Consider the following 22,381-nt stretch of genomic DNA (forward strand, 5'->3'; position numbering starts at 1 on the left):
CCCCAAGCCTTGGCAGCCAACTGCCCAGATGGAATGACAGGTCACAGAGCTGCTGAATTTAGAATTTTAAAAATATTAGTGGCACAATAGCTTAAGTTCTTGGAGTCTCTAGAATTTGGGATAACGGAAGTGTGAGAATTATGGACATGGAGAGTCTTCATTTTGGAGAGGAATAATACCTGCACGCTGGAACACAGAAACACGTGGAAGGTTTCAGAAGCACGTACTTTAGGTAATAGAATGATTAGAGAGTCTCATGCTCTTAAAGTTGCACAACCAGAACATGTAACTGTCAGAATCCTCCGTCCTGGGAAGCCTCGCTTCCCAGAATAATAAAGCTGCAGTCATATGATTTAGGGAATCTGGGACTGAACATCAGACAGTGTTAGAAGCGGGAACCTCTGCAATGTTCATCTGGGAGTCTCCTGGAACCTTGTAATCTTGCATTCCCAGAATCTCAGAAGGATAACTGTGGTTATGATCACCTGCAACCTCCACATCTGCAATGTTCATTTGGGAGTCTCCTGGAACCTTGTAATCTTGCATTCCCAGGACCTCAGAAGGATAACTGTGGTTATGATCACCTGCAACCCCCACATCTGCCAGAGCACCCCACCATTTCAGACCTGGTAATGGTGCTTTTGCCCAGCTGCATGTCAGAATCACCTGGGGAACTGGGAAAATGCCTGTGGCCAGGCCCACCCTGGATCTACTGAACCTGAATTTCTAGCACCAAAAACCAAAACAAACAAACTCGGTTGGTTCTAATGCGAAGCCCCAGTGTGGAATCACCGATCTTGTCTAACCTCTCCTCCACATTGCACATAGGGAAAGACAGACTGCAAGTAACCGGCCCAGGGATACACAGTGCTGGTCCCCAGCCTCTTCACCAACGTCAGGCCTCCCAAGCCTCTGCTTGCTTCCTCTACCTGGACCCCTTGGGCTCCAGGGTTCCTGGCCCTAACTCATTGCTCTGTCTCAGAGGATTTCTGCCCCTGAGGTATTCCTAATGATCTTGAGTAACACGAAGGCTAAGACAGAGGGAGGCACACAGAGTTGCTAGGCTCACAAAGCCGGCCCCTCCCGTCCTCCCACCTACATGCTCAAACCTCCAGGCTGCTTCAAGAGAGGTTACTAAGGTCACCAAGGTCATTCCTCAGCCTCCAGGGAGGCCTGACATGAAGACAGGCCCCAGGCACAGAGAATCAGAAGCCAGGGCTCCTTGCTGTGTGACCTTAGCTGAGTCCCTCGGCCTCCTGAGGTTAAAATGGTTTCAGGGCAGGATGCGGGGCAGAGGACCTCTAGGAATCCGTTCCAGTTCTGCCTCCCGACCTCACACACACTGGCCACACGTTTAAGGGGATGGAGCCTTCAGTGTCCTTGGCTGGACTTGCTCTGGATCAGTTGGTAAGTTGCTTATTTCTAACCTGGAACATTCCAACTGTGGTCTCAACCTTCAGCCCTCCTGTGTGAAGATGGAGACTATCTGGTACAAACAACGCCCTTCACTTGTTCAGAAGAAACCCCTAGCCCTCCTGAGTCCAGGCTGAGGGTACCCCTTCACTCCTCCCCACACTCTGTCCCAGGTCTGGCAGGCCTTGCTGATTCTGGTGGGAGTTTCATTCCCAACAAATGAGGTTGGTCTCATCAGAGGTTGCTGGAAGGACAGAGGCTGTCAGAGCTTCTGCCCAGCTTTAGCTGAATCCTGTTGCACTCACAACTCCTAAGCAGTTAAGCAGGGCAGGGGTCCAGCTGGGCCACGGTGTCTCCTCCAATGAGATGGGAATTTCCAGCCAAGAACCCCTTGTAGGCTATGGAGAGAGGCCCAAGAGGCAGCCTCCAGGAATGGGGAACTGGGAAGCTAGAAATTCCCAGACCAGAGTTTCCCATGGGCGATGGGGGCAGCTTGTGAGAATGCAGATTCTGACCCAGCAGGCCAGGGGCGGGGCCTGAGGCCAGAGACTGTGCATTTCTGATAAGCTCCAGGTACTGCCATGCTGCCAGTCCACTGACCACACTTTTAGGCAACTTTTGTTCAGCTTGGCTTTCGTCATTTCCAGCTTCATTAGCTCCTAAGACCTACACAGCAGCCCTGAGGGACAGAAGGGGAAACTGAGGGGTGGCAAGGGCAATGGGTTTATTCAAGGTCACCCACTTGGCTCTGCTCCTTCCTCTAAACTCCTCCTCTATGGCGGGTTAGAACCAAACGCCTTGGTAATGAGTGGCCTCACTGAGCGACTCCTTGTCCTGCCTCCAACTCAACTATGTGGTCTGAGGCTGCTGGGGTACCTAGGGGGCCCTTGATGAACTGTGCTGGCTCCCTGTGGCCTGAGCTGGTGGGATAGGATGGGGAGGAAGGGATTGGAAATCAGCCAGGGCTCAAATCCCAGCCATGCCCTTTGCTCCTGTGTGACCCTGGGCGAATCCCCTGACGTCTCTGAAGACATCAGTGATGTGCACCATCCCCGGTACGTGGAGGATGCTCAGTCAACATGAGCTCCCTGCCTTTCTTTCCTCCTCCACATCCTGAGTCTTATCCATTTCTTCCTTTCCTGTGCACATATTTATGACAGCACAGCCTCTGAGGCAAGACTGCTGGGAAACACATCCAAGCTGTGTGGCCCTGGGCAAGTCGCTTACCCTCTCTGTGCCTCAGTTTCCTCCTCTGTGCAATGGGGATAAGAAGAGTGTCCAGCACAAGGACCATGAAAAGATGAGATGAGTCAATGGGTGAAAAGTGCTCAGAGCAGTGCCCAGAACACAGCGAGTGTTCCCTGTGTGTGTAGCTGCTGTGCTGTTAATAGATCTCCCTAATGACTGGGGCCCCACTCAGAGTGTGCACCACGGCAGACACTGGATGGAGCGCTGAAGCCACAGCAACGCAATGGCTCACGAACTGTTGAGCACTCACTATGTGCCCGGTGCCGCGCTAAGTGATTTTCTGCCAGCCTACCCCCATCCCCGAGATCACAGTCAAAGGAGAATACAAAATACTAAGCTGATTGTGCAGGGTGTTTTGGGAACACAGAGGCAGGACTGACGCATGGGGAGGGCTCAGAGGGCCTGCGGGAGGAGGGGAAACAAGGCCCTGTTTGAGCTTCACAGTCCTCAGGAAAGAGTGGAGGAGCGTGGGCCTCTGTTGGGTTTTACCCCTTGTCATCATGCCTACTGCCTTGGGGACACCCCTCCACCTCACCACCACTCCAACCTGTTGGGGAGAGACCCAGGGCTCCCACAAAGCCAGGGAACCTGGAGGAAGCCCAGCAGGGAGGAAGGCCTGGGTTCACAGTGCCTCCCGCAGCTTGATTTCTGCCAGGGCTGGAGCTCAGCATGTCATAGAGGACTGACCCCCTCTGTTCTTGTGGGCAGAGGGAGCAGTGGGAAAGCAGGGCCTGAGGTCAGACTGACTTGGCCTGATCCTAACCAGCTGTGGGAACAGGGGCAAGTTATGTCATCTGTTACAAAAGAAAAGAAGGAAGAAATGATGAGAGAGAGACAGATGAAGAAAGAAGAAGAGTGGGCATGTGGGCCACAGATGACATCCAGGTGAGTGTGAGAACCCAGCCAGCAAATGAGATGAAGGCGCCCCGTGGGCCAGGCACGAGGGAGGTCTGGTGTCCCCGGGCTCCTCACCCCCATTCCATGCACATTTCTTCCCTGCACCTGCTGCCCCATTTCTCTGAGGCCCGAGCTTGGAATGGGTGGGAGGGACTATGTGTCAGGCCAGGGGCTGTGTGACTCTCCAAGTCAGGCCAGCTCAGTGGTGCCAAGGCCTCTAACCCACAGGCTGGGACCTGCCAACTTGCCCCAGCTGGGCCACCTCCCACTCCACACAAAGCCACTGGGTGCAGGAGGCACCCAACACAGGCTCCACCCTGGGCAACCACCCCAGACACAGTGGAAAGGGAAAATGCTGCCCTCGCAAATCTGCCTCCAAGACCCCACGGCAGCCGAGGCGGGGATCGGCTCACAGCAACCACCAAAGCCTCAGACCCTCGCTCGCACACCTCCAGTCATCTCAGCAAACGTGGCTGCCTGCTGGGCAGTGGAGCAAATGGTATGACACAGTTCTCAAAGCGCGTTCACCTGCCCAATCACCTCTGGATCTCACAGAAGCCCTGAGAGACGGACTTCATGGCTGATGCCACTTCAGGCACCGGGGTGTGGGGGGCCCAAGGGCAAGGCCAACTTGGCTCATGTTGAACAGCTACTGAGTGACAGCCCTGGGATGAGAGCTCGGGCCTTCTGACCCCAAGGCCATGCTCCCTCTACCAGCCAGGCAGACACAGACCCTGCCTGGGAAGGGGCCTCAGGAAGTAGAAGACAGGCTTGTGCCAGGATCGGCCCTGGGCTAGGCAGGGCTCAGCAAGACAGAGCAGGAGCACATGGCTAGGAGCCAGCCCAGGGGGCACAGAGGGGCATAGGGGGCTGCACCACGGAAGAGGATGCGTTTGGGCTGAACCTGGGCGATGAGAAAGTGAGTCACTGGCTGAGGCCATAGCACAGGTGGAGTGGGGAGGAGAAGGCTGAGCAGAGGTCAAAAGGCCCGGGGTGGGCAGGAATAGACATTCCAGGTAGGGCAGGGCAGAGCGAAGCCCACCCAAAGAGGGGCATTCTCCGTCCTTAGGGGCCAGATGGGGATGGGGGAATGGTGAGAAATCTGGCTGAGATTTCTTACCTCTTGAGGGCCTTAAAACTAGGTTCTGGGGTGGGGGTGCTGTCCTGACAAGTTGGGGTTCACAGAGAAGATCCCCGAGGGCTGGGATGGTTGGGGAAGACCCCCTGAGAGAGGTGGGCTCAAGCTGGCCTCTGAAAGGGGGATAGGAGGGAAGAGATTTGGGGAAGGCATTGCAGCTCGGGGACAGCATGAGCAAGGCCTTGAGGCTGGAGAGCCCGGGGTGTGTGCATGTGCGTGCCTGTGATTAAGCAGCTGCAGGGGTGGGTCAGGGAGGAGGAGAGGGGTCCGGTGCATGTTCCTTCCCAGGCATCCAGGCTGCTTCTCATCTCCCTCACACCAACCCTCCCATCAGGTACATGAGCCTCAGTTTACAAACGAGGACAGATCTGGCTCCGGAAGCCCCGACAGCGAGGGCTGCCACTTCTGCTTGTGGGAAGCCAGGCCCTGTGTCAGACGCTTTCCCCACACACCCTGCAAGGATGGTGAACCATTTTACAGATGCCTGGGAGAAGTTGTGTAACATGGCGAAGGACACACAGCTGGGAAAGAGCAGAAATGAACTCTGAGTCTAGCTCAGTTAGACTCCGCTACCTGGGGCTCTCCTGTTCTTACTGAGGTTGAGGGACCAAGGGATATCCCAGCTAGAACCTTCCCTGGGGCCTTCACAGTAAAGGGTACTTGAGTTATTCCATGACAAGTTAGCCACAGGAGAGAGGCAGGCCAAGGGGCTGGCACACTGGAGGCCCTTGGCAGGTGAGGACTAAATGAGTGAGTGAATGAGTGAGTAAGTCTTTCTGGCCTTCAGAGGAGGCCAGTCCCTCTGAACTTGGAGAAAAGGAGAAATCAGAGAGGGCTGCCCGAAGGAGGTGACACTTGGAGCTATTCAGCTTAAGGATGTACTTGCTGTGCTGCAGTGTTCCATTCACTAGGCCTTGCAGGTAGTTCAAGACCAGGACTGGTCCTGGCTCCCAGACTCTGCCAACATCTCTGTCCCTAAGGCTCAGAAGCAGAGGGCTGGGGAGGGGAGGCCACTAACACATCAAGATTCCTGGGACTTCTAATCATTATCTGTGATTCTTCCAAAAGCAGAACTGGCAGCTGAGGATGTGAAACTGGCCCTCCCAGGCTCTTTCCTGCCAGGCAAGAGGCAGCAGGAAGGATGTAAAAGTAGCTTCCCGTGAACCCTCACACTCCCGGACCCACCCCTCCAATCCCTCACCCCTGCCCCACCCCCAGCAGCTGCTCCCATTTGTCTGTGAAAGGGCCAGCACTTGGAGAAAGATTCATCTTCCCTGGGCCAGAGGGAAACTGACAGATGGCACTGGGCACATTCCAACTGTGCCTTATCACCCCTCCTCCCACACCTTCCAGCTGTGCCTCATCACCCTCCTCCCACACCTTCCAGCTGTGCCCCATCACCCTCCTCCCACACCTTCCAGCTGTACCTCATCACCCTCCTCCCACACCTTCCAGCTGTGTCTCATCGCCCTCCTCCCACACCTTCCAGCTGTACCTTATCACCCCTCCTCTCACACCTTCCAGCTGTGCCTGATCACCCTCCTCCCACACCTTCCAGCTGTGTCTCATTGCCCTCCTCCCACACCTTCCAGCTGTGTCTCATCGCCCTCCTCCCACACCTTCCAGCTGTGTCTCATCGCCCTCCTCCCACACCTTCCAGCTGTACCTCATCACCCCTCCTCCCACACCTTCCAGCTGTGTCTCATCACCCTCCTCCCACATCTTCCAGCTGTCTCATCACCCTCCTCCCACACCTTCCAGCTGTGCCCCATCACCTTCCTCCCACACCTTCCAGCTGTGCCCCATCACCCTCCTCCCACACCTTCCAGCTGTGCCTCATCACCCTCCTCCCACATCTTCCAGCTGTCTCATCACCCTCCTCCCACACCTTCCAGCTGTGCCTCATCACCCTCCTCCCACACCTTCCAGCTGTGCCTCATCACCCTCCTCCCACACCTTCCAGCTGTGCCCCATCGCCCTCCTCCCACACCTTCCAGCTGTGCCTCATCACCCCTCCTCCCACAGCACCCATCCTGGGCACAGGAAAGTCTCCAGGACTAAGTCCCTGAAGCCAAAGTCATCTGGGATTTCCCCTGTCCCCTCCCCAAGACCCTGAGAAAACACAATCTTGTCACTTGGCCTCCCTGTGGCCCCTCCCAGATGTAGCCCCTCTCTTAGAGGGTGAGAGTGGAAAGGGAGGACTCCAGCCAGCTCTATGGATCCTCACAGTGCTGAAGCAGTCTCTTAGACCCCTGGCATGTCTCAAGCGAGTTTGAAACAGTGGAGTTGAGGCACAATAATAGTGACAGTAGCCTGGGCTTGGTGGCTCATACCTGTAATTCCAGCACTTTAGAGGCCGGGGCAGGTGGATTACATGAGGCCAGGAGTTTGAGACCAGCCTGGCCAGCATGGCGAAACCCTGTCTCTACTAAAAGTACAAAAATTAGCCAAGTGTGGTGGTGCACGTCTGTAGTCCCAACTACTCAGGAGGCAGGAGAATCGCTTGAACTCAGAATGTGGAGGCTGCAGTGAGCCGAGATCGTGCCACTGCACTTCAGCCTGGGTGACAGAGCCAGGCTGTCTCAGTAATAATAATAATAATAATGACAGTAATTAACAGAGTCCTACTTGCAGTGCAAGCAAGGTTCCAGGCACTCTTATAAACACGTCAGATAAAATAACTCAGGCTCACAACATCCCATGAAGTAAGATGTCTTAGTATGGTCATTTTACACAGGAGGAAACTGAGGCCTAGAAAGACTGAGTGAATTTTTCCCGAAGGCACACAGCACTGCTGCTACCAGGTGGCGCCGGGGTAGAATGCAGGCAGGCTGGCTTCAGGGCTGTGCTCGAAGGCTCAGCACTGCAAGGAGGGGGCTGTGGCGGGGGAGGAAGGAGAGTCTCGAGGCCCGGATGCTGGGTTTGGGGCACTACCCTAAAGTCAGCATCTGTGCCAAAGCCACCACCTGCCAAACAGCAGCCATGACACCCCCAGCAACACCCATCCCAGCTGACATTCTCCGAGGGCTCACGACATTCCAGGTTCTATGCCAAGTGCTGGAAGAACCTCAGCCGAGGCCCCTCGGCCAGGCAGCCCAGGCTCCAGAACCCCCTGAAAGGCTACCTGCAGCACCCATCCCCTGCCCCTCCCTCTTCTCCCCCTTCCTCCCTCCCTCCCTTCCTTCCTTTCTTCCTTCCTTCCTTCCTCCCTCCCTTCCCTTCCCTTCCTTACTTTCCTTCCCTCCCTCCCTCCCTTCCTTCCTTTCCTTCCCTTCTCTTCCCTTCTTTTTTTTCCTTCCTTCCCTCCCTCCCTCCCTCCCTTCCTTCCTTTCCTTCCCTTCTCTTCCCTTCTTTCTTTTCCTTCCCTCCCTCCTTTCCTTCTGGATGTTTGCTAATGAGTAGTGGGTGGCAATATAACACTTTGCTAATTCCACTGTCTAACATTAAAAGGGCTTTTTGTCTGTGGTGTTATCTTTCTGTCCCTCCCACTCTTCCTCCCTCCCTCTATGCAATTTATTTATTTATTTATTTAAAAGCCGGAGTTTTTCTCTCTTGTTGCCCAGGCTGGAGTGCAGTGGCGCAATCTCGGCTCACTGCAACCTTCACCTCCTGAATTCAAGTGACCCTCCTGCCTCAGCCTCCCTAGTAGCTGCGATCACAGGTGTGCGCCACCACACCCGGCTAATTTTTTTGTCTTTTTAGTAGAGACAGGGTTTTACCATGTTGGCCAGGCTGGTCTCAAACTCCTGGCCTTAGGTGATCTGCCCACCTCTGCCTCCCAAAGTGCTGGGATTACAGGCGTGAGCCACCACGCCGGCCTTCTATACATTTTTTGTGACTGGCAGTCCTTTCCTTTGCATGTGCGCTAACGTGAGGTGGACATGTGGGAGGATGCCCTGGTGGGAGGAAGGGGCTAGGTCCCCCACTGGCCCACCATACCCCTCATCCTCTCTCCCTATGCCGCCCAGCTCTGGGGCTCTGGGAAGCTTCTAGTCAGCCCACAGGTTCTGGAGGGGAAATTCTGCCTAGCCTCCGTCCTTTTTGGCCTGTCCCCTTTCTGGGCTCTAGCCACTCTGGCCCCAGAGGACACCCAGACCTGCAGTGAGGTCAGGACTGGAATGAGGGGTTGTACATCACAGGCAAGAGTCAGACATGGGCTGGGGCCCTCGGCCCTGCCTGCTGCCTCCAACAGCCCACTCCCCTCAAGGGCCAGCCTGCTCTGGCCTGGAGAGGGCTGCGGGGGCTAGGGTCCTCGAGGGCTGCAGAGACCTGGGTGAGGGAGAAGGGGGACTGGGTCAGCCCCCTCTTTCCCTTGTCTCCTCCCCTTTCCCCCAGCAAGACCCTGAAACTATTTACATCCCGCCCCTAAGATCTCAGCTGTTCTGGGATTCCATTCTCTCTCGGCTCTATTTTTCCTTCTTCTTTTGCAATCTCCAAGAAACCTGAGCTGCCAGATGGGTGGGGGCGATGATTGTTTTCTGTCTGACATCTGGATTTCATTAGCAGCCCTGGGCATGCTGACTCAGGAATGGCAGTTCCCCTCAGGCCCTCCCAGACCTCTCTTGGTGCCTGGTTCTTAGCTGGACATGAGAGGCACAGGTGACAACACCCCTCAGCTCTCCTCGAAGGAGTAACTAGTACCCCCAACAATGTTTCGGAAGTGATGGAAATGGGTTCTAGAGAGCTTCTGCTCCCTGGTCAGCACCTTGAAGGGTGGCTGCCAGGCTGGGTGTGGCTGGGCCTGACAGCAGTGAAGGGCAAAGGGAGAGCTTAGGAAAAGGCGCATAGCCCCCACCATTACCCTAGTCTCCGTTTCTACAGTGGTACTGAGTACATCATCAAGGCACCAACCTCAAATCACAGATAAGAAAAGGTAGCCCAGAGAGGTTAGGCAACTTGCCCAAGGTTGCACAGCAGCTAAATGGCAGAACTAGAATTTGAACTCTGGTCTTTGTATTAAAAATTCAAGGCTGTGTCCTTTGACCTCAACAAGGTATTGCCCACATCAACATTGGGACCCTCACCCTGCCTGAGCTTTAGTGGAGTGGTAGTATCTGGAGTTTTCATGTCCTGTCATCAGAGAGACTCACAGTGGCCACCCAATAGAAAGCTGCCCCCAGACACTCTCCAGGGCTGCGTTATGACTTCTGTGGGTGCTAAGAACTTTTGCTTTTGTGGCCCCTTTCTGCATAAAACCTATTAAAAATTATATTTTCTGGCTGCGTGTGATGGCTCACGCCTGTAATTCTAACACTTTGGAAGGCCGGGGCAGGCAGATCACTCGAGGTCAAGAGTTTGAGACCAGCTTGGCCAATGTGGTGAAACCCTGTCTCTACTAAAAATACAAAAATTAGCTGGGGGTAGTGGTGCATGTCTGTAATCCCAGTTACTCAGGAGGCTGAGGCAGGAGAATACTTGAACCTGGGAGGCAGAGGTTGCAGTGAGCTGAAATTGTGCCACTGGACTCCAGCCTGGGTGACAGAGTGATACTCCATCTCAAAAAAAAAAAAAAAAAATACATATATATATATATATGTATATATATATATATTCTGACTGCATTGGTGTAAACAGAAATCTCCAGGCTGAGTTCATAATTATATATTCATTATTATACTCATTTTCTCTTCTGTTTATAAAATAAATAAAAATAGAAACATATCTGTGGCCGGGTGCAGTTGCTCACGCCTGTAATTCCAGCACTTTGGGAGGCCGAGGCAGGCAGATCACTTGAGGTTCAGGAGTTCGAGACCAGTCCAGCCAACATGGTGAAACTCCATCTCTACTAAAAATATAAAAATCAACTGAGTGTGGTAGCAGATGCCTGTAATCCCAGCTACTTGGGATGCTGAGGCAGGAAAATCACTTGAACCCTAAAGGTGGCGGTTACAGTGAGCCAAAATCGCACCACTGCACTCCAGCCTGGGTGACAGAGCAAGACTCCATCTCAAAAAAAAAAAAAGAAACATATCTGTGGACCCTAAAAGTATCATGGGCATACACATGCTACTAATGACTGCTTCTCATGGAGAAGGCAGCCTGGTGTGTGCATAAAAGCACCCTTCTGTGTTCTTCATCTGACCTGATATTTCCCTGTGTTCTCATTGATTTGTACTGACTGCCTGACTTCACCGTCTGAAACATAAGTCCCTAGACAGAGGGAGCCTTTCCTGTTTTGCTCACTGTGGTGTCCTCTAATGCCGGCTACGCATCTGACACATAGTAGACGTTAAATAAATAACTGTAGAATGGATAAATGAAGGCGAGTCTACCTGTTCCCGCGTGTTTATTTGTATCTCAGTTGGCAGCCATTTGTCCAGGCAGCCACCCTAAAGATCTGGTAGCCCTCCTTGCCACCTGCCCCTCTCCCCGTCACTGGGCACCGGGCCCCACAGATGGCACTTTTCCATAGTCTCCAGAATCTGTTCCCTCCCCTTCAGCCTCTGCTTACTGCTGTCTTGTGTCCAGTCTTATCGACCCCTAACTATGCTCAGGGGCTGGCTTCCTTAACACTCTTGCCTCCTCAGCCGGGCCTCCAACCTGCTACTAATAGGATCTTTCAAAATGCCAATCTGAGCATGTCACCTAAAACCCTTCTCCCTGGCCTCCAGATAAAGTCCAAGTTTGTGCAGCCTGGCACGCAAGCCCTTCATCACCTGTTCCAGCCACACCCCCGCTCCTCCCCCAGGAGCGCCTGCTGTGGCCCAGGGCTCACGGTGCCCGGAAAGCATATTCCTGTTATTTACACGCTCACTTGGAAGCCTTCCCCACTCCAAATCCAAGCTCCTCCTCTCTGAGGCCTCCCACGAAGCTCCAGGCTGAGCTGGGCCAGCACACAGGGCTGGGCTCACCATAGCCCTGGTCCCCCAGAGTAGCCAACACTCTATCTGTCCCACTGAGGACAGGCGAAGGGCCTTATCTAGCACAGGCCTGGCACACAAGAGGCTCTCAGGAATGGTTGGGTGATGAGAGCATGTCCTGAGCCCTGCTCTGTCCTGGGCACAGATGTGGCACTGTGCCAGGCCCCTAGCCGCAGACCCCTGCAGGCAAGTGCAGCTGGCTCAGAGCAAGACACTGCTGCTCAGTCCTGACCGGTGCAGAGGTGCAGAGGCCAACACAGGATATGAGGCTACCCTGCAGGCAGGCCCAGCAGATATCAGCCACGCCTCTCTGCAGTCAGTGGGTTTTCCGTTGTCACCAGAGCTGGCAAGCCCAACCCACTCCTGACCTACCTGACTACACTGGGGCAGCAGACACCCTGATGGTGGACTGGTGGTGAAACTACCAGGCACACCAACTTGGCCAGACCAGGCCTGGGATGGCTTCTGCCCACATTGTCCTTGTCCCTCTCTACTTCCAATCATCTCTCTTTTTAAAGAACCCTGATTTTCTGGGAATGACAGTGGAGATCAAAGTCTGAATGCCAAGGTTGACGCAGGATGATATTTTAAAAGCACACGCTTAGAATCAGGAGCACCTGAGTTCCAATTCCAGCTTTGATATTCACTAGCTGTGTGGCCTTGGGCAAGTCACTTAACTTCTCTGGGTCTCAGTTTTATCATCTGGCAATTGGAGATCAGTATAGAACCTACTGAATTTTTGACAGCATTAAATTAGCTGATACATACAATGTCCTAAACTCAGTGGGAACTCAGTGCTAAACTCAATGCTAAACACAGTGCTTACAGGCTATTGTTATTGTATAGGGTATAATATTATCATTACCCTTAGGTTGGATGGCTGGGTCACTGCATGGGGACAATAGCAGGTGTTTTTTCAAGAAGCAAATGATAGACACTCTTGAGTCCTAATCCTTCTTGGTTAGGCGCTGACATTGGCTGGAGGTGGACCACGGCCTAGGCACAGCCTCCCCACAAGGAAGGCCTGCCCTTTGGTGACATTCAGTATTGGGTTCTAGCACCTTCTTCCTCTGTTTTGGGGGTTCCCAGTCTTCCTGCCAGTGCCCATCCCCCTCCCACAGCCCTGGGGATATGTGAGAGGCCCTGTCAGTCTGATGAGCTGAACTCTGGACACCTCTATCCTACTCTTAAAGTGAGAAAGGGCCAACTAATAAGTGACCAACCTTTGGCTCCTGTGGCAGTGAATGCTTTAAGCTCGCTTTCACTGTCACCCATCTAGACCCCTGGGGCTCCATGAGGAGCTTCAGGACCTAGGCAGGGTTGGCCTAGGGTTCTGCACATTCTACTCCCGATTAGACCATTAAAGATTTTTAAAGCATTTAGATCATTTAAAAATCATCTCACAGAGGGAGAGGAGATAAAGGAGCAGAAAAATACTTGAAGAAATCATGGCTCAAAACTTCCCAAATCTGATGAAAAAATTTAAACAATACATCTAAGCAGTTCAACAGACTTTAAACAGGATAAACATAAAGAGATCCGAAAACAGACATAGTATAGCAAAACTACTGAAAGCCAAAACAAGGAGCGAAGAGAGCTATATAGGAGTAACATTTCTGCATCTTACTGGAATTAAGTTATAAATCTGAGGTATTCTGGTAAGACACAATGTATAAGATAAGCCCTGGAGCAACCCTAAGAAAATAGCTAAAAAACATAGTGAAAAAAATATTAAAGAAATTAAAGTTACTTAGAAAATTAATGCAAAAGAAAGCAATTTATTGTATTCTTCCTTAGAAGGAATAGAGAAATAAAAAAGACATGAGTAATTTAGAAAGCAAATGGCAGTAAAATGGCAGACCTAATTCTAACTATATCAAAAATAGCATTAAATGTGAGTGAGTTAAACAATCCAATCAAAAGGCAAGGATTTTCAGATTGGATGACAAAAAACAAGATCCAATTATATGCTATTTATGGGCAATGCACTTTAAATTCAAATATATGAGTAGATTGAAAATAAAAGGATGGGAAAATATCTGTCATGTAATCAGCAACTATTAGGAAGCTAGGTATACTAATATCAGACAAAACATACTTTAAAACAAAAAAAAAAGTTATGAGAGATAAAGAAGAACATTTTATAATGATAAAAGGATTAATCTATCAAGAAGATACAACAACTATAAACATAGGTACAACTAATAATAGAACACCCAAATGCATGAAGCAAAAACTGACAGAATTGAAGAAAGAAATAGACAATAATTTCTGAAGACTTAAATAGCCCCCACTTAAAATAATAATAAAAGAACTAGGCAGAATATCGACAAAGCAAAAGAAGATACAGACATCACTGTGAACCAGCGAGACCTAACAGACATCTATAAAGCACTCCACCAAACAACAGCAGAATACATTTCTCTCAAGTGCACACAAAACATTCTCCAGAATAACTCATAACGAACGCTAGGTTCTGAAACAAACCGCAATACATTTAGAAGGATTAATATAATATAAAATATGTTCTATGACCACAATATAAGAAGGTCAGACATCATTAAAAGATATTTGGGAAACACCTGAATATTAAACAACACACTCCTAAACAGCCAGTGAGTCAAAAAGGAAATCACAAGGGAAATAAAAAAAATACCCTGTGATAAATGAAAATAAGACACAATATACCAAAACTTATGGGATGGGGCTCAGAGGAAAATTCATAGCTGCAATCATCTACATTAAGAAAAGGAGAAGGAGCCAAGCGCAATGGCTCATGCCTGCAATCCCAGCGCTTCTGGAGGCTGAGGTGGGAGGGTTGCTTGAGTCCAGGAGTTTGAGTCTTCAATGAGTTGTGATCACATCACTGCACTCCAGCCTTGGTGACAGAGTGGGATCTTGTTTCCATAAAAAGAGGAAGGGAGGAAGGCAGGCAGGAAGGAAAGGATATAAAATCAGTAATTTAATCTTCCACCTTAAGAAACTAGAAAAAGAGCAAACTAAATCTAAGGCAAGCTGAAGGAAGGAAATAACAAAGATTGGAGTGAGGAATGGAAAGCAAGCAAAGACACTTATAAACCCACAATCACAGCAGCAATGTTCGCAATAGTCAAAAGGTGGAAGTAATCCAGTTGTCTATTGATGGTGAACTGATGAAAAAATATGGTATATACATACAATGGAATATTACTCAGCCTTAAAAAGGAACGAAACAGATACATGCTACGACGCGGATGAACCTTGAGGAAATTATGCTAAGTGAACTAAGGCAGTCACAAAAGGACAAATGCCATATGATTCCACTTATATGAAGTACTTAGAGCAGTCAAATTCATAGAGACAGAAAGTAGAATGGGGTTGCTGGGGGCAGGGAGGGAGAACTATTATTTAATGGATACAGCATTTCACTTTTGCAAGATGAAAAGAGTCCTGTGGCTGGAAGGTGGTGATGGTCATACAACAATGTGAATATTTAATACCACTGAACCATAAGCTAAAAATGGTTAAGATGGTAAATTTTATATCTTATGTATTTTACCACAATTTAAACATAAAGATTAAAGTGGAAAGTAATGAAATAAAGAATAGAAAAACAAGAAAAATCAAATAAACCAAAAGTTTGTTCTTCAAAAAGTTCAAAATGACTGACAAAACTTTAGCTAGATTGACCAAGATAAAAGAGAGGACTCAAATGACAAGAAGCAGAAATGAAAGAAGGAACATTATTAACGACCCTACAGAAACAGAAAGGATGCTGAGAGAATACAGTGCACACCTGCGGGCCAGTAAGTCAGACAAATTAGAGAAAATGCCCAGGAGGAAGCAAACTCTAGTAACTGAGTCAAAAAGAAAAAAAATCAGAATAGGTCTATAATGAGTAAAGAGCTAAAAGCAGTCATCAAAAGTCTACCCACAAATGAAAGCCTGGGCTCAGATGGCATCACAGGTAAATTCTATCAAACATCTGAAAAAGAATTGGTCCTGATTCTTTACAAACTCTTCCAGAAAATACAACAAGAAGGAACATCTCCTAAATTATGGGAATCGATACCCACCATAACATGGGTGAACCTTGAATACATTATGCGAAGTGAAAGAAGCCAGTCATAAAAGAACACACATTACATGATTCCAGTTATATGAAATGTCCAGAATGGGCAGATCTATGGAGAGAGAAACCGATGAGTGATTATGGATTCGAGGGGATGGATGATCAAGAGGCGATACCTGGGCCGGGCGCAGTGGCTCATGTCTGTAATCCCAGTGCTTTGGGAGGCTGAGGCAGGTGGATCACTTGAGACCAGGAGTTCAAGACCAGCCTGGCCAACATGGTAAAACCCCATCTGTACTAAAAAATAGAAAAACTAGCTAGGCATAGTGGCAGTGCCTGTAATCCCAGCTACTTGGGAGGCTGAGGCACAAGAATCACTTGAGCCCAGGAGGTTGTAGTGAGCCAAGATCATGCTACTGCACTCCAACCTGGGCAACAGGGCCAGACTCTGCCTCAAAAAAAAAAAAAAAAAAAAAAAGAGGTGATACCTAAGGAATATGGGGTTCCTTTCTTAGATGATGACAGTGTTCTCCGATTAAGGTGACAGTTGCACAACTCTGTGCATATACTAAAATCACTGAATTGTACACTTCAAATAGGGAAATTATATAGTAAGTGAATTATATCTCACAAAACTGTTCCCAAGAAAATAATTTTATTTTAAATATTATGTAAGTTAGATCCTAACACACTATTTCATTTGTGACACAGGTTTCCTTCCGCGGTTTATAAAAGCCTTATCAGCCCGTTCCTCCCTTCAGGGAGCTTTGCACTGAGCCTCGCTATGTGTGAGGTACCTTGGGCCGATGGTGGTCAGATGGTGAGGAGCACAGACATGAATCCAGCCCAGCCCCTGCCCCTGGAGCTATGGCCAGGTGTGGGCTAGATAGCATCCAATTAGACTCCAGCCTGCCCAAAAACCTAGTGCCTCGCCAGGTGGGTGCACTCTTCATAGTGACCCAAAGAAGAAGAAAATGCTAGCCAACATTTACTAAGTGCTTCCTGTGTGCCAGGCACTGTGGTAAGCACCTTCCATGCAGAGTTTCACTGTGCCCTCACAATACGCTGGGTGTCAGTGCTCTCCTTAGCCTCATGTGACAGGCGACGAGACTGATGCTGTGAGCCTCTGTGTGTCCTCTCGACACTCATGAAGGGAGGAGGGAAGTGCTTGGGTCTTCGGGAGTTCAGGACAGAATCAAGTTTGAGATGGGGACAGGAGAAGGCCTCAATTTGCTCAAGGGAGAAACTGTGGCCCCACAGAACATGCAGGTCTTAGCTTGGAGTGACATGGAGCTCAAGGAGGCAAAAATCACGATCCCAAGACTGGGGTTCTCGTACACGTTCTGCCCTCTCCACCTCCCCAAGACTAAAATGAGGCCACTACTCCTCCTTCTGCCATAGAGTTAAGAGTCCTATACAAGATACTGATGTGTATGAAAGAAGATCCCATGTTAGCACTGTGCTGAACGGTGGCAGGGACCCTCTGTCCCAGCATTTAGAAGCGATCTGGCCCTGTCAGGAGAGAGGACAGTGCATGCATGTGCACACACACACACACACACACACCCGCCTCTGGCCCCGGCCTCTGGCTCACATTCATTGCCTTTGGAGACTGGTCACCCTGGGGAGGCCCTGCCACTTTTCTCCCAAGCCTTTCACCTGGTGACACTCTCAGGCTGCCAGCCCAGAGTGAGTACACTTCCTTGAGGCCCCAAAGCCCCTGTTGATGTCTGAGTGTCACCTGTCTGCCTGGATTAAAACCCCAGCTCTTCCACTGACAGCTCAGTTATCCTGTGTGAGTCCCTTCCTCCCTCGAAGCGTCTGTTTCACCATGGAAAATGAGGCAAATAGAGCACTTAACACAGAGTAGTTTCATTAAATGAAATACTGCTTGGAGAGCACTCAGCACAGTGTCTGTCTCCCTAAGGGAGCTCAGTCCGGTTCTGCCCACTTCCCAGGCTGTAGGCAGGGGAGGAGGGAGGGTTGTGTGGGTGGCTGTGTGCACATGAGCTGGGGGCCCCTGTGCTGGGGCTCAGCTGGACAGATTGCAACATGAGCATGCCCTCGAGGACCAACCAGATCCTCAGTTACCTGCTTGCCCCTCATTCTAACCAGAGAACCCGAGGGGAGCTGAGGGTGCTCACTCTCTGCTGGGAGCCATTTGTGCCAACAGCCTCCTGCTTACTGCGTATATTGAGGGAGAAGACAGGACCCACTGGGGATGTGGGGTCTGGAGGAAAGTCGCCAGTGGATCAGCTCCCACTATGCGGAGTCTGGGATGGGGGAACACGAATCACCTGGGGTCTTGCTAAGATGCTGCTCTGGGTGGGCCTGAGACCCTGCATATCTAATAGCCCCCTGGAGGCACTGATGCAGCTCTGCCAGGACCATACCCTCAGCGGCAAGGACCTGAAGCGTGGCATGAGAGTTGCTGAGCAGAGTTTGGGGATGTAATGAATGACAAGCACATCTTGGCCTCCCACTGCCCCACCCAACCACACGTAGGTTTCCAACATCTGGAGGGGAACACCACATGGATTTCCAGAGTTTCCAGGATTCCATTTCCATTACAAATGTAAAATAGAAGTAATGCCACATTATAAAAAAGTTGGAAAATAGGAAAAAAAATATCGCTGATAATCTCATGCTGTATTTAAAATGACTGCTACCCTCTCTTCCCAGGATCCCAAAACCATGTCTATGGTGGGTCAGGGACCATCCTGTGGGTGGGCAGGCGTGGCAGGCCCGCTTTGTCATCCTGAAGCATCCGGTGGGGTGGGGGCCTCGATTTGCCCGCCCCTTCTCACTCCAAGAAAGAGATGCTCCGCCCTGCAGTGCCTGAAGCCTTCGCCAAGACCCATCCTGGGGGCACAGAGTGCGAGGCAGGGCCCTCCCCTCCACCCTCACAGGCTGAGGAGGCAGAGGTGGGGTTCGGGGGAGGGGGTGCACATCTGGATTCCTGGCCCAGAGCCTGCATTCCTTCCCCATGAGTGTGATGAGATGGGGCCTCCAGGGAGCTGTGAGGAGGCTGCCCCCTCGGAACATGCCCCGCCTTGCGAAAAAGACTGGTGGAGACCCAAAGGCACAGAACCTCCTTTGGGGGCCCAGTTCGGGTCCAAAAATTCCCCACCCAGATTGCTGACTAACCAGTGTGGGCCCAAGCTGGGCCTCTGTCCCGACCACACTAGCCAGCCTTGTTTCGGAAATCCCAGCTGGGACAAAAGGGCAGAGGACAGAGGACCACGGGGCCACTCATTGGTAGAAAGGGCCCTGGGGAGGCCACTGCCCTGCCCTACCCACGGGGGCCTGTCTGCAGATCAGCAGGGGAGCCCCAGAGCACCCCCGGGGCCGGGGCTGCCTCACCTGGGGGCAGTCCTTGATGTAGTGTCCTTTGTTGAAGCACAGGTGGCACAGGTAGTTGGGTGGGGGCCGCTTGCTGGGCTTGCGGGCCTCGGAGGTGAGGGTCAGGTCTGAGAAGTGCTCGGTGAGGGAGCTGAGGCCGTCGGCGATGTTGTTGAGGGAGCCGTAGGGTGAGGCACCCTTGTACACACTGTTGCTCAGCGCCTGTGGGAGACAGAGGTACACACGCTGCAGCTGCGGCCCTGGGAGAATTTCCACACCCCCTCACACACACACACAAACACACGCATGGATTCACACTGAGCCTTCAGCTGCCCGAGGGCTCTGGCCTCCAGAAGCCTGAGTTCAAATCCTAACTAGTTTGTCTCCATCGACAAGCCAGTTAACTACCCTGGGCCTCGGTGGCCCTGTCTGTAAAATGGGCCCAGTAACAGCTCCTCCTAGGGTTTTGATGAGGCTAAAATGAGGTCACAAATGGAAAGCAGTTTCTCTCATACCTGGCCCTTCAGAACCACTCAGTAAATGGTGATGATGATGATGATGACGATGGCTCTTATTATTATATCCATTAGTTCTTAACATACTGCCACGAGGTAAGAACACAGAGTAGAAAGCAACTTGTCAGATTTGGGGCTCTGCCACTAACTGGTGGGGTGACTTTAGCAAGTCACTGCTGACTCAGTTCCCCCTCCTTGTAAGGAAGGGGAATGTCAGCTTGCGGCATTGCTCCCACTTTACACTAGAGAAGGCCAAGGCCCAGCCCTTCACCAGGCGGCTTGTAGCCTGAGGCCTGTGCAGTCTGTGTGTGGGGAGCCCTCGGCCTGGCCCAAGCCAGCTCTCTGGAAGCCCGAGGAGGGAAGTGGCCCACCTGTCTCACCTCCAGATGACAGGAACCAGACATCTTGCTTAGCTTCAAAGCAACAGGGCCCAGGCCCCCTCCTGGTATAACAGCCTCTATTTATTGGAGTCACAGGCTCCGGGCTGCCTGGTACACTGGAATTTAGCGAAGGTGGAGCCTGTGGCGAGGCTGGCAGGGAGCAGTCAGGGGTCCTCCTTTCCTGGAGCAAGGCCAAGGCTGGAAAGAGGCGGCCTCCTCAGAAGGTTCAACAACAAATCTGGGCTGGGGGCTGGGGTATCTCCTGGCCCCAGCTCAGGTGCCCAAGAACTGCAGGAATAAGCTACAGACCTTGGGGGCCCTTGTGTCTGACGGGGAGATGGGGATTTGTTTTGGGGAGCCCCAGGCTGATGGGCAAGTAGGACCCCTGAAAGGAAGGGCCTCAGGCTCCCTTCCAAAGATGGGGCAGACAGAGCCCAGGCTGGGGGCAGCCCTTTCTGTGTCCCCTGAGCATAGGAAGGGGAGAGGGGGAGCTGTGACCTGGTCCAGGGCATAGGGCACTGCCTTGCCTCCCCCAACCAAGACAGATCCCACCGCACTGTTTCCATCTGCAGGCATCTGCCACTCCCCTCCTAGTGACATGGTCCTCATCATCTGGGTGCCACTGCTGTTCTTGGTGTGACCACAGCCCTTTCCTTCTGGGCCTCTGTTCCCTGTCGTGTGCGTCTGGACCAGAACCTGGGATGTGGAAGGAAAGACACAGAGACCACCTCTGGGGCAGGCCAGCCCAGCACCCAGTCGCCTAGAGTGACTGGGAAGGATCTCAATGGGTCCTACCAACTGTATCTTCTCCATCACTACCCCGTCTGACTGCCAAACCCAGGACCACTGGAAGATTCCACACCGACCTGCGTTCAGCCTGAGGGGCACTCCAGCTCAGCCCAAGATGGAGCCCAAGATGGAGCAGTCCACCCTGAGAAGCAGAGGGTTCCCCAACCCTGGAGCTGTGGGAGCCAATGGAGGGCGACCTTCCAGGGCATGGGGAGGGTTCCCATGAAAACCAGATCAGAGGATAACAGTGACATAGACCAAGCTCTTACTGTGACTCCGGCACTGGAAATTTTACACTTATTAAGATAGCTGATTCTCCCCACAACTCTGAGTCACTATCCCATTTAACAGATTACATGACTGTGCCCAAACTGGGCCCCATCTCAGACCTAACAAATCAGCCACCTGGAATCGAGGACCCAAAATCTGTATTTTTAGGGGTGTGGCAAAATATACACAACACAATTTACTGTTTTAGTGATGCTTGCGTGTACGGTTCAGTGGGATTAAGAGCATTCATCACCACGTCCAGAACGTTTTCATCTTCCCGAACTGAAACTCCATCCCCGAGAAACAACACCCTCCACCCACCGCAGCCCCATCAGTATTTTTCAAGCTCCCCTGGGCAATTCAGGTACCACCAGCCCTGCCCACCCAGCCATGGAGCACCTGGACTTCCCAGCCATCAGGGTGTCTCCTTATCTTGACTCTAAGACTCTGCCCAGACCAGCAGTCCCCCTCCCCCTCCAAATCCGCCCCAGCCTCCGAGAGAAAAGTTCATCCAAACAAGAAACTTGAAGCCCCAAATGGTGTGACTCACCCTCATGGCTGGGAAACACAATTTCACAAATAACAACCCTCTTATTTTTTTTTTCTTTTTCTTCCTTTCTTTCTTTCCTTTTTTTTTTTTTTTTTTTCACCCCCTGGATAAGATTTAAGCAAGTCCACAGGAATCAGGCTGTTCTGGCAGCAAATTGTCAAGAGGAAGGGGAAGTTCAGTGGGTGCCAGAAAGTGCACTAATTACACCCTGAGAAACCTCTCCCCCATCTTGCGGCCACTTTCCCCTGCCCACGGACGGCCCCACAGGCATCCCTGGGCAGCCAGAGGCCTCTGAGCGGGTGCCCTCTCCCTGGCAGCTGACACCCCACCTTCTGGAGGTCTGCAGCCTTGCCCCTGCCCCAGGCAGCTTGAGGCCAGAGCTTCCCTCCTGATAGCCTTCCCACCTCTAGTGCCCTCCAGCCTATCTCCAGGGAATTACGGTCCTTGCCCCAGCCCTAATTCCACTACCTTAGAGCCAAAAGAGCAGAGACTGTCAGCTGACCCCACCTCATTCCCACATGACAGATGGGGAAACTGAGGCCCACGGGGCACAGGTACACAGACCAGGGCACCCAGCCAGGCCCCAGGGCCAGAAGCCCTGCTTGGCGGGCCAGTGTAAAGGGTGGGTGGGGCAGTGAGTGGCTTCCTCTCCAAAGCCCCGTTTGAGCTTGGGCCAGGGAGGTGAAAGGCAAGTCAGCCTCCTGGTTGTTTTCACGGCCTGTGGGGATTGGATGGAACAGAGGCCAGGACACAGAGCTCACAAAACCTCCTGCTCTTGAGTTTCCCATCTGTACAGCGTAAAATGGAGCGGGGAAGGAGGGCGACCTGCTGATCCGTGCGGTCTGGCTTTCCTAGGATCCAGACACCTGACCTGAGAGATGCCCCTGGAGCCTGGAACGCAGAGGCCAACACTGGCACCATCTGTGCA

The 22,381-nt window shown here is 51.6% G+C and overlaps 1 protein-coding gene across 1 annotated transcript in view; it reads right to left on the minus strand.

Annotated features, from left to right (window-relative positions):
- The window catches only part of ZCCHC24 (zinc finger CCHC-type containing 24), a 63,748-nt gene that overhangs the window by 31,538 nt on the left and 9,829 nt on the right, over positions 1–22,381 (minus strand). The window contains exon 2 of the mRNA XM_012466276.3: positions 18,971–19,171. Coding sequence (XP_012321699.1) covers positions 18,971–19,171 — 201 coding nt within the window. The remainder of the gene's footprint in view (positions 1–18,970; positions 19,172–22,381) is intronic.

Source organism: Aotus nancymaae, unplaced genomic scaffold (genome assembly GCF_030222135.1).
Source record: "Aotus nancymaae isolate 86718 unplaced genomic scaffold, 86718_ANA_hifiasm-v0.15.2.pri h1tg000010l, whole genome shotgun sequence".
Lineage (NCBI taxonomy): Eukaryota > Metazoa > Chordata > Mammalia > Primates > Aotidae > Aotus > Aotus nancymaae.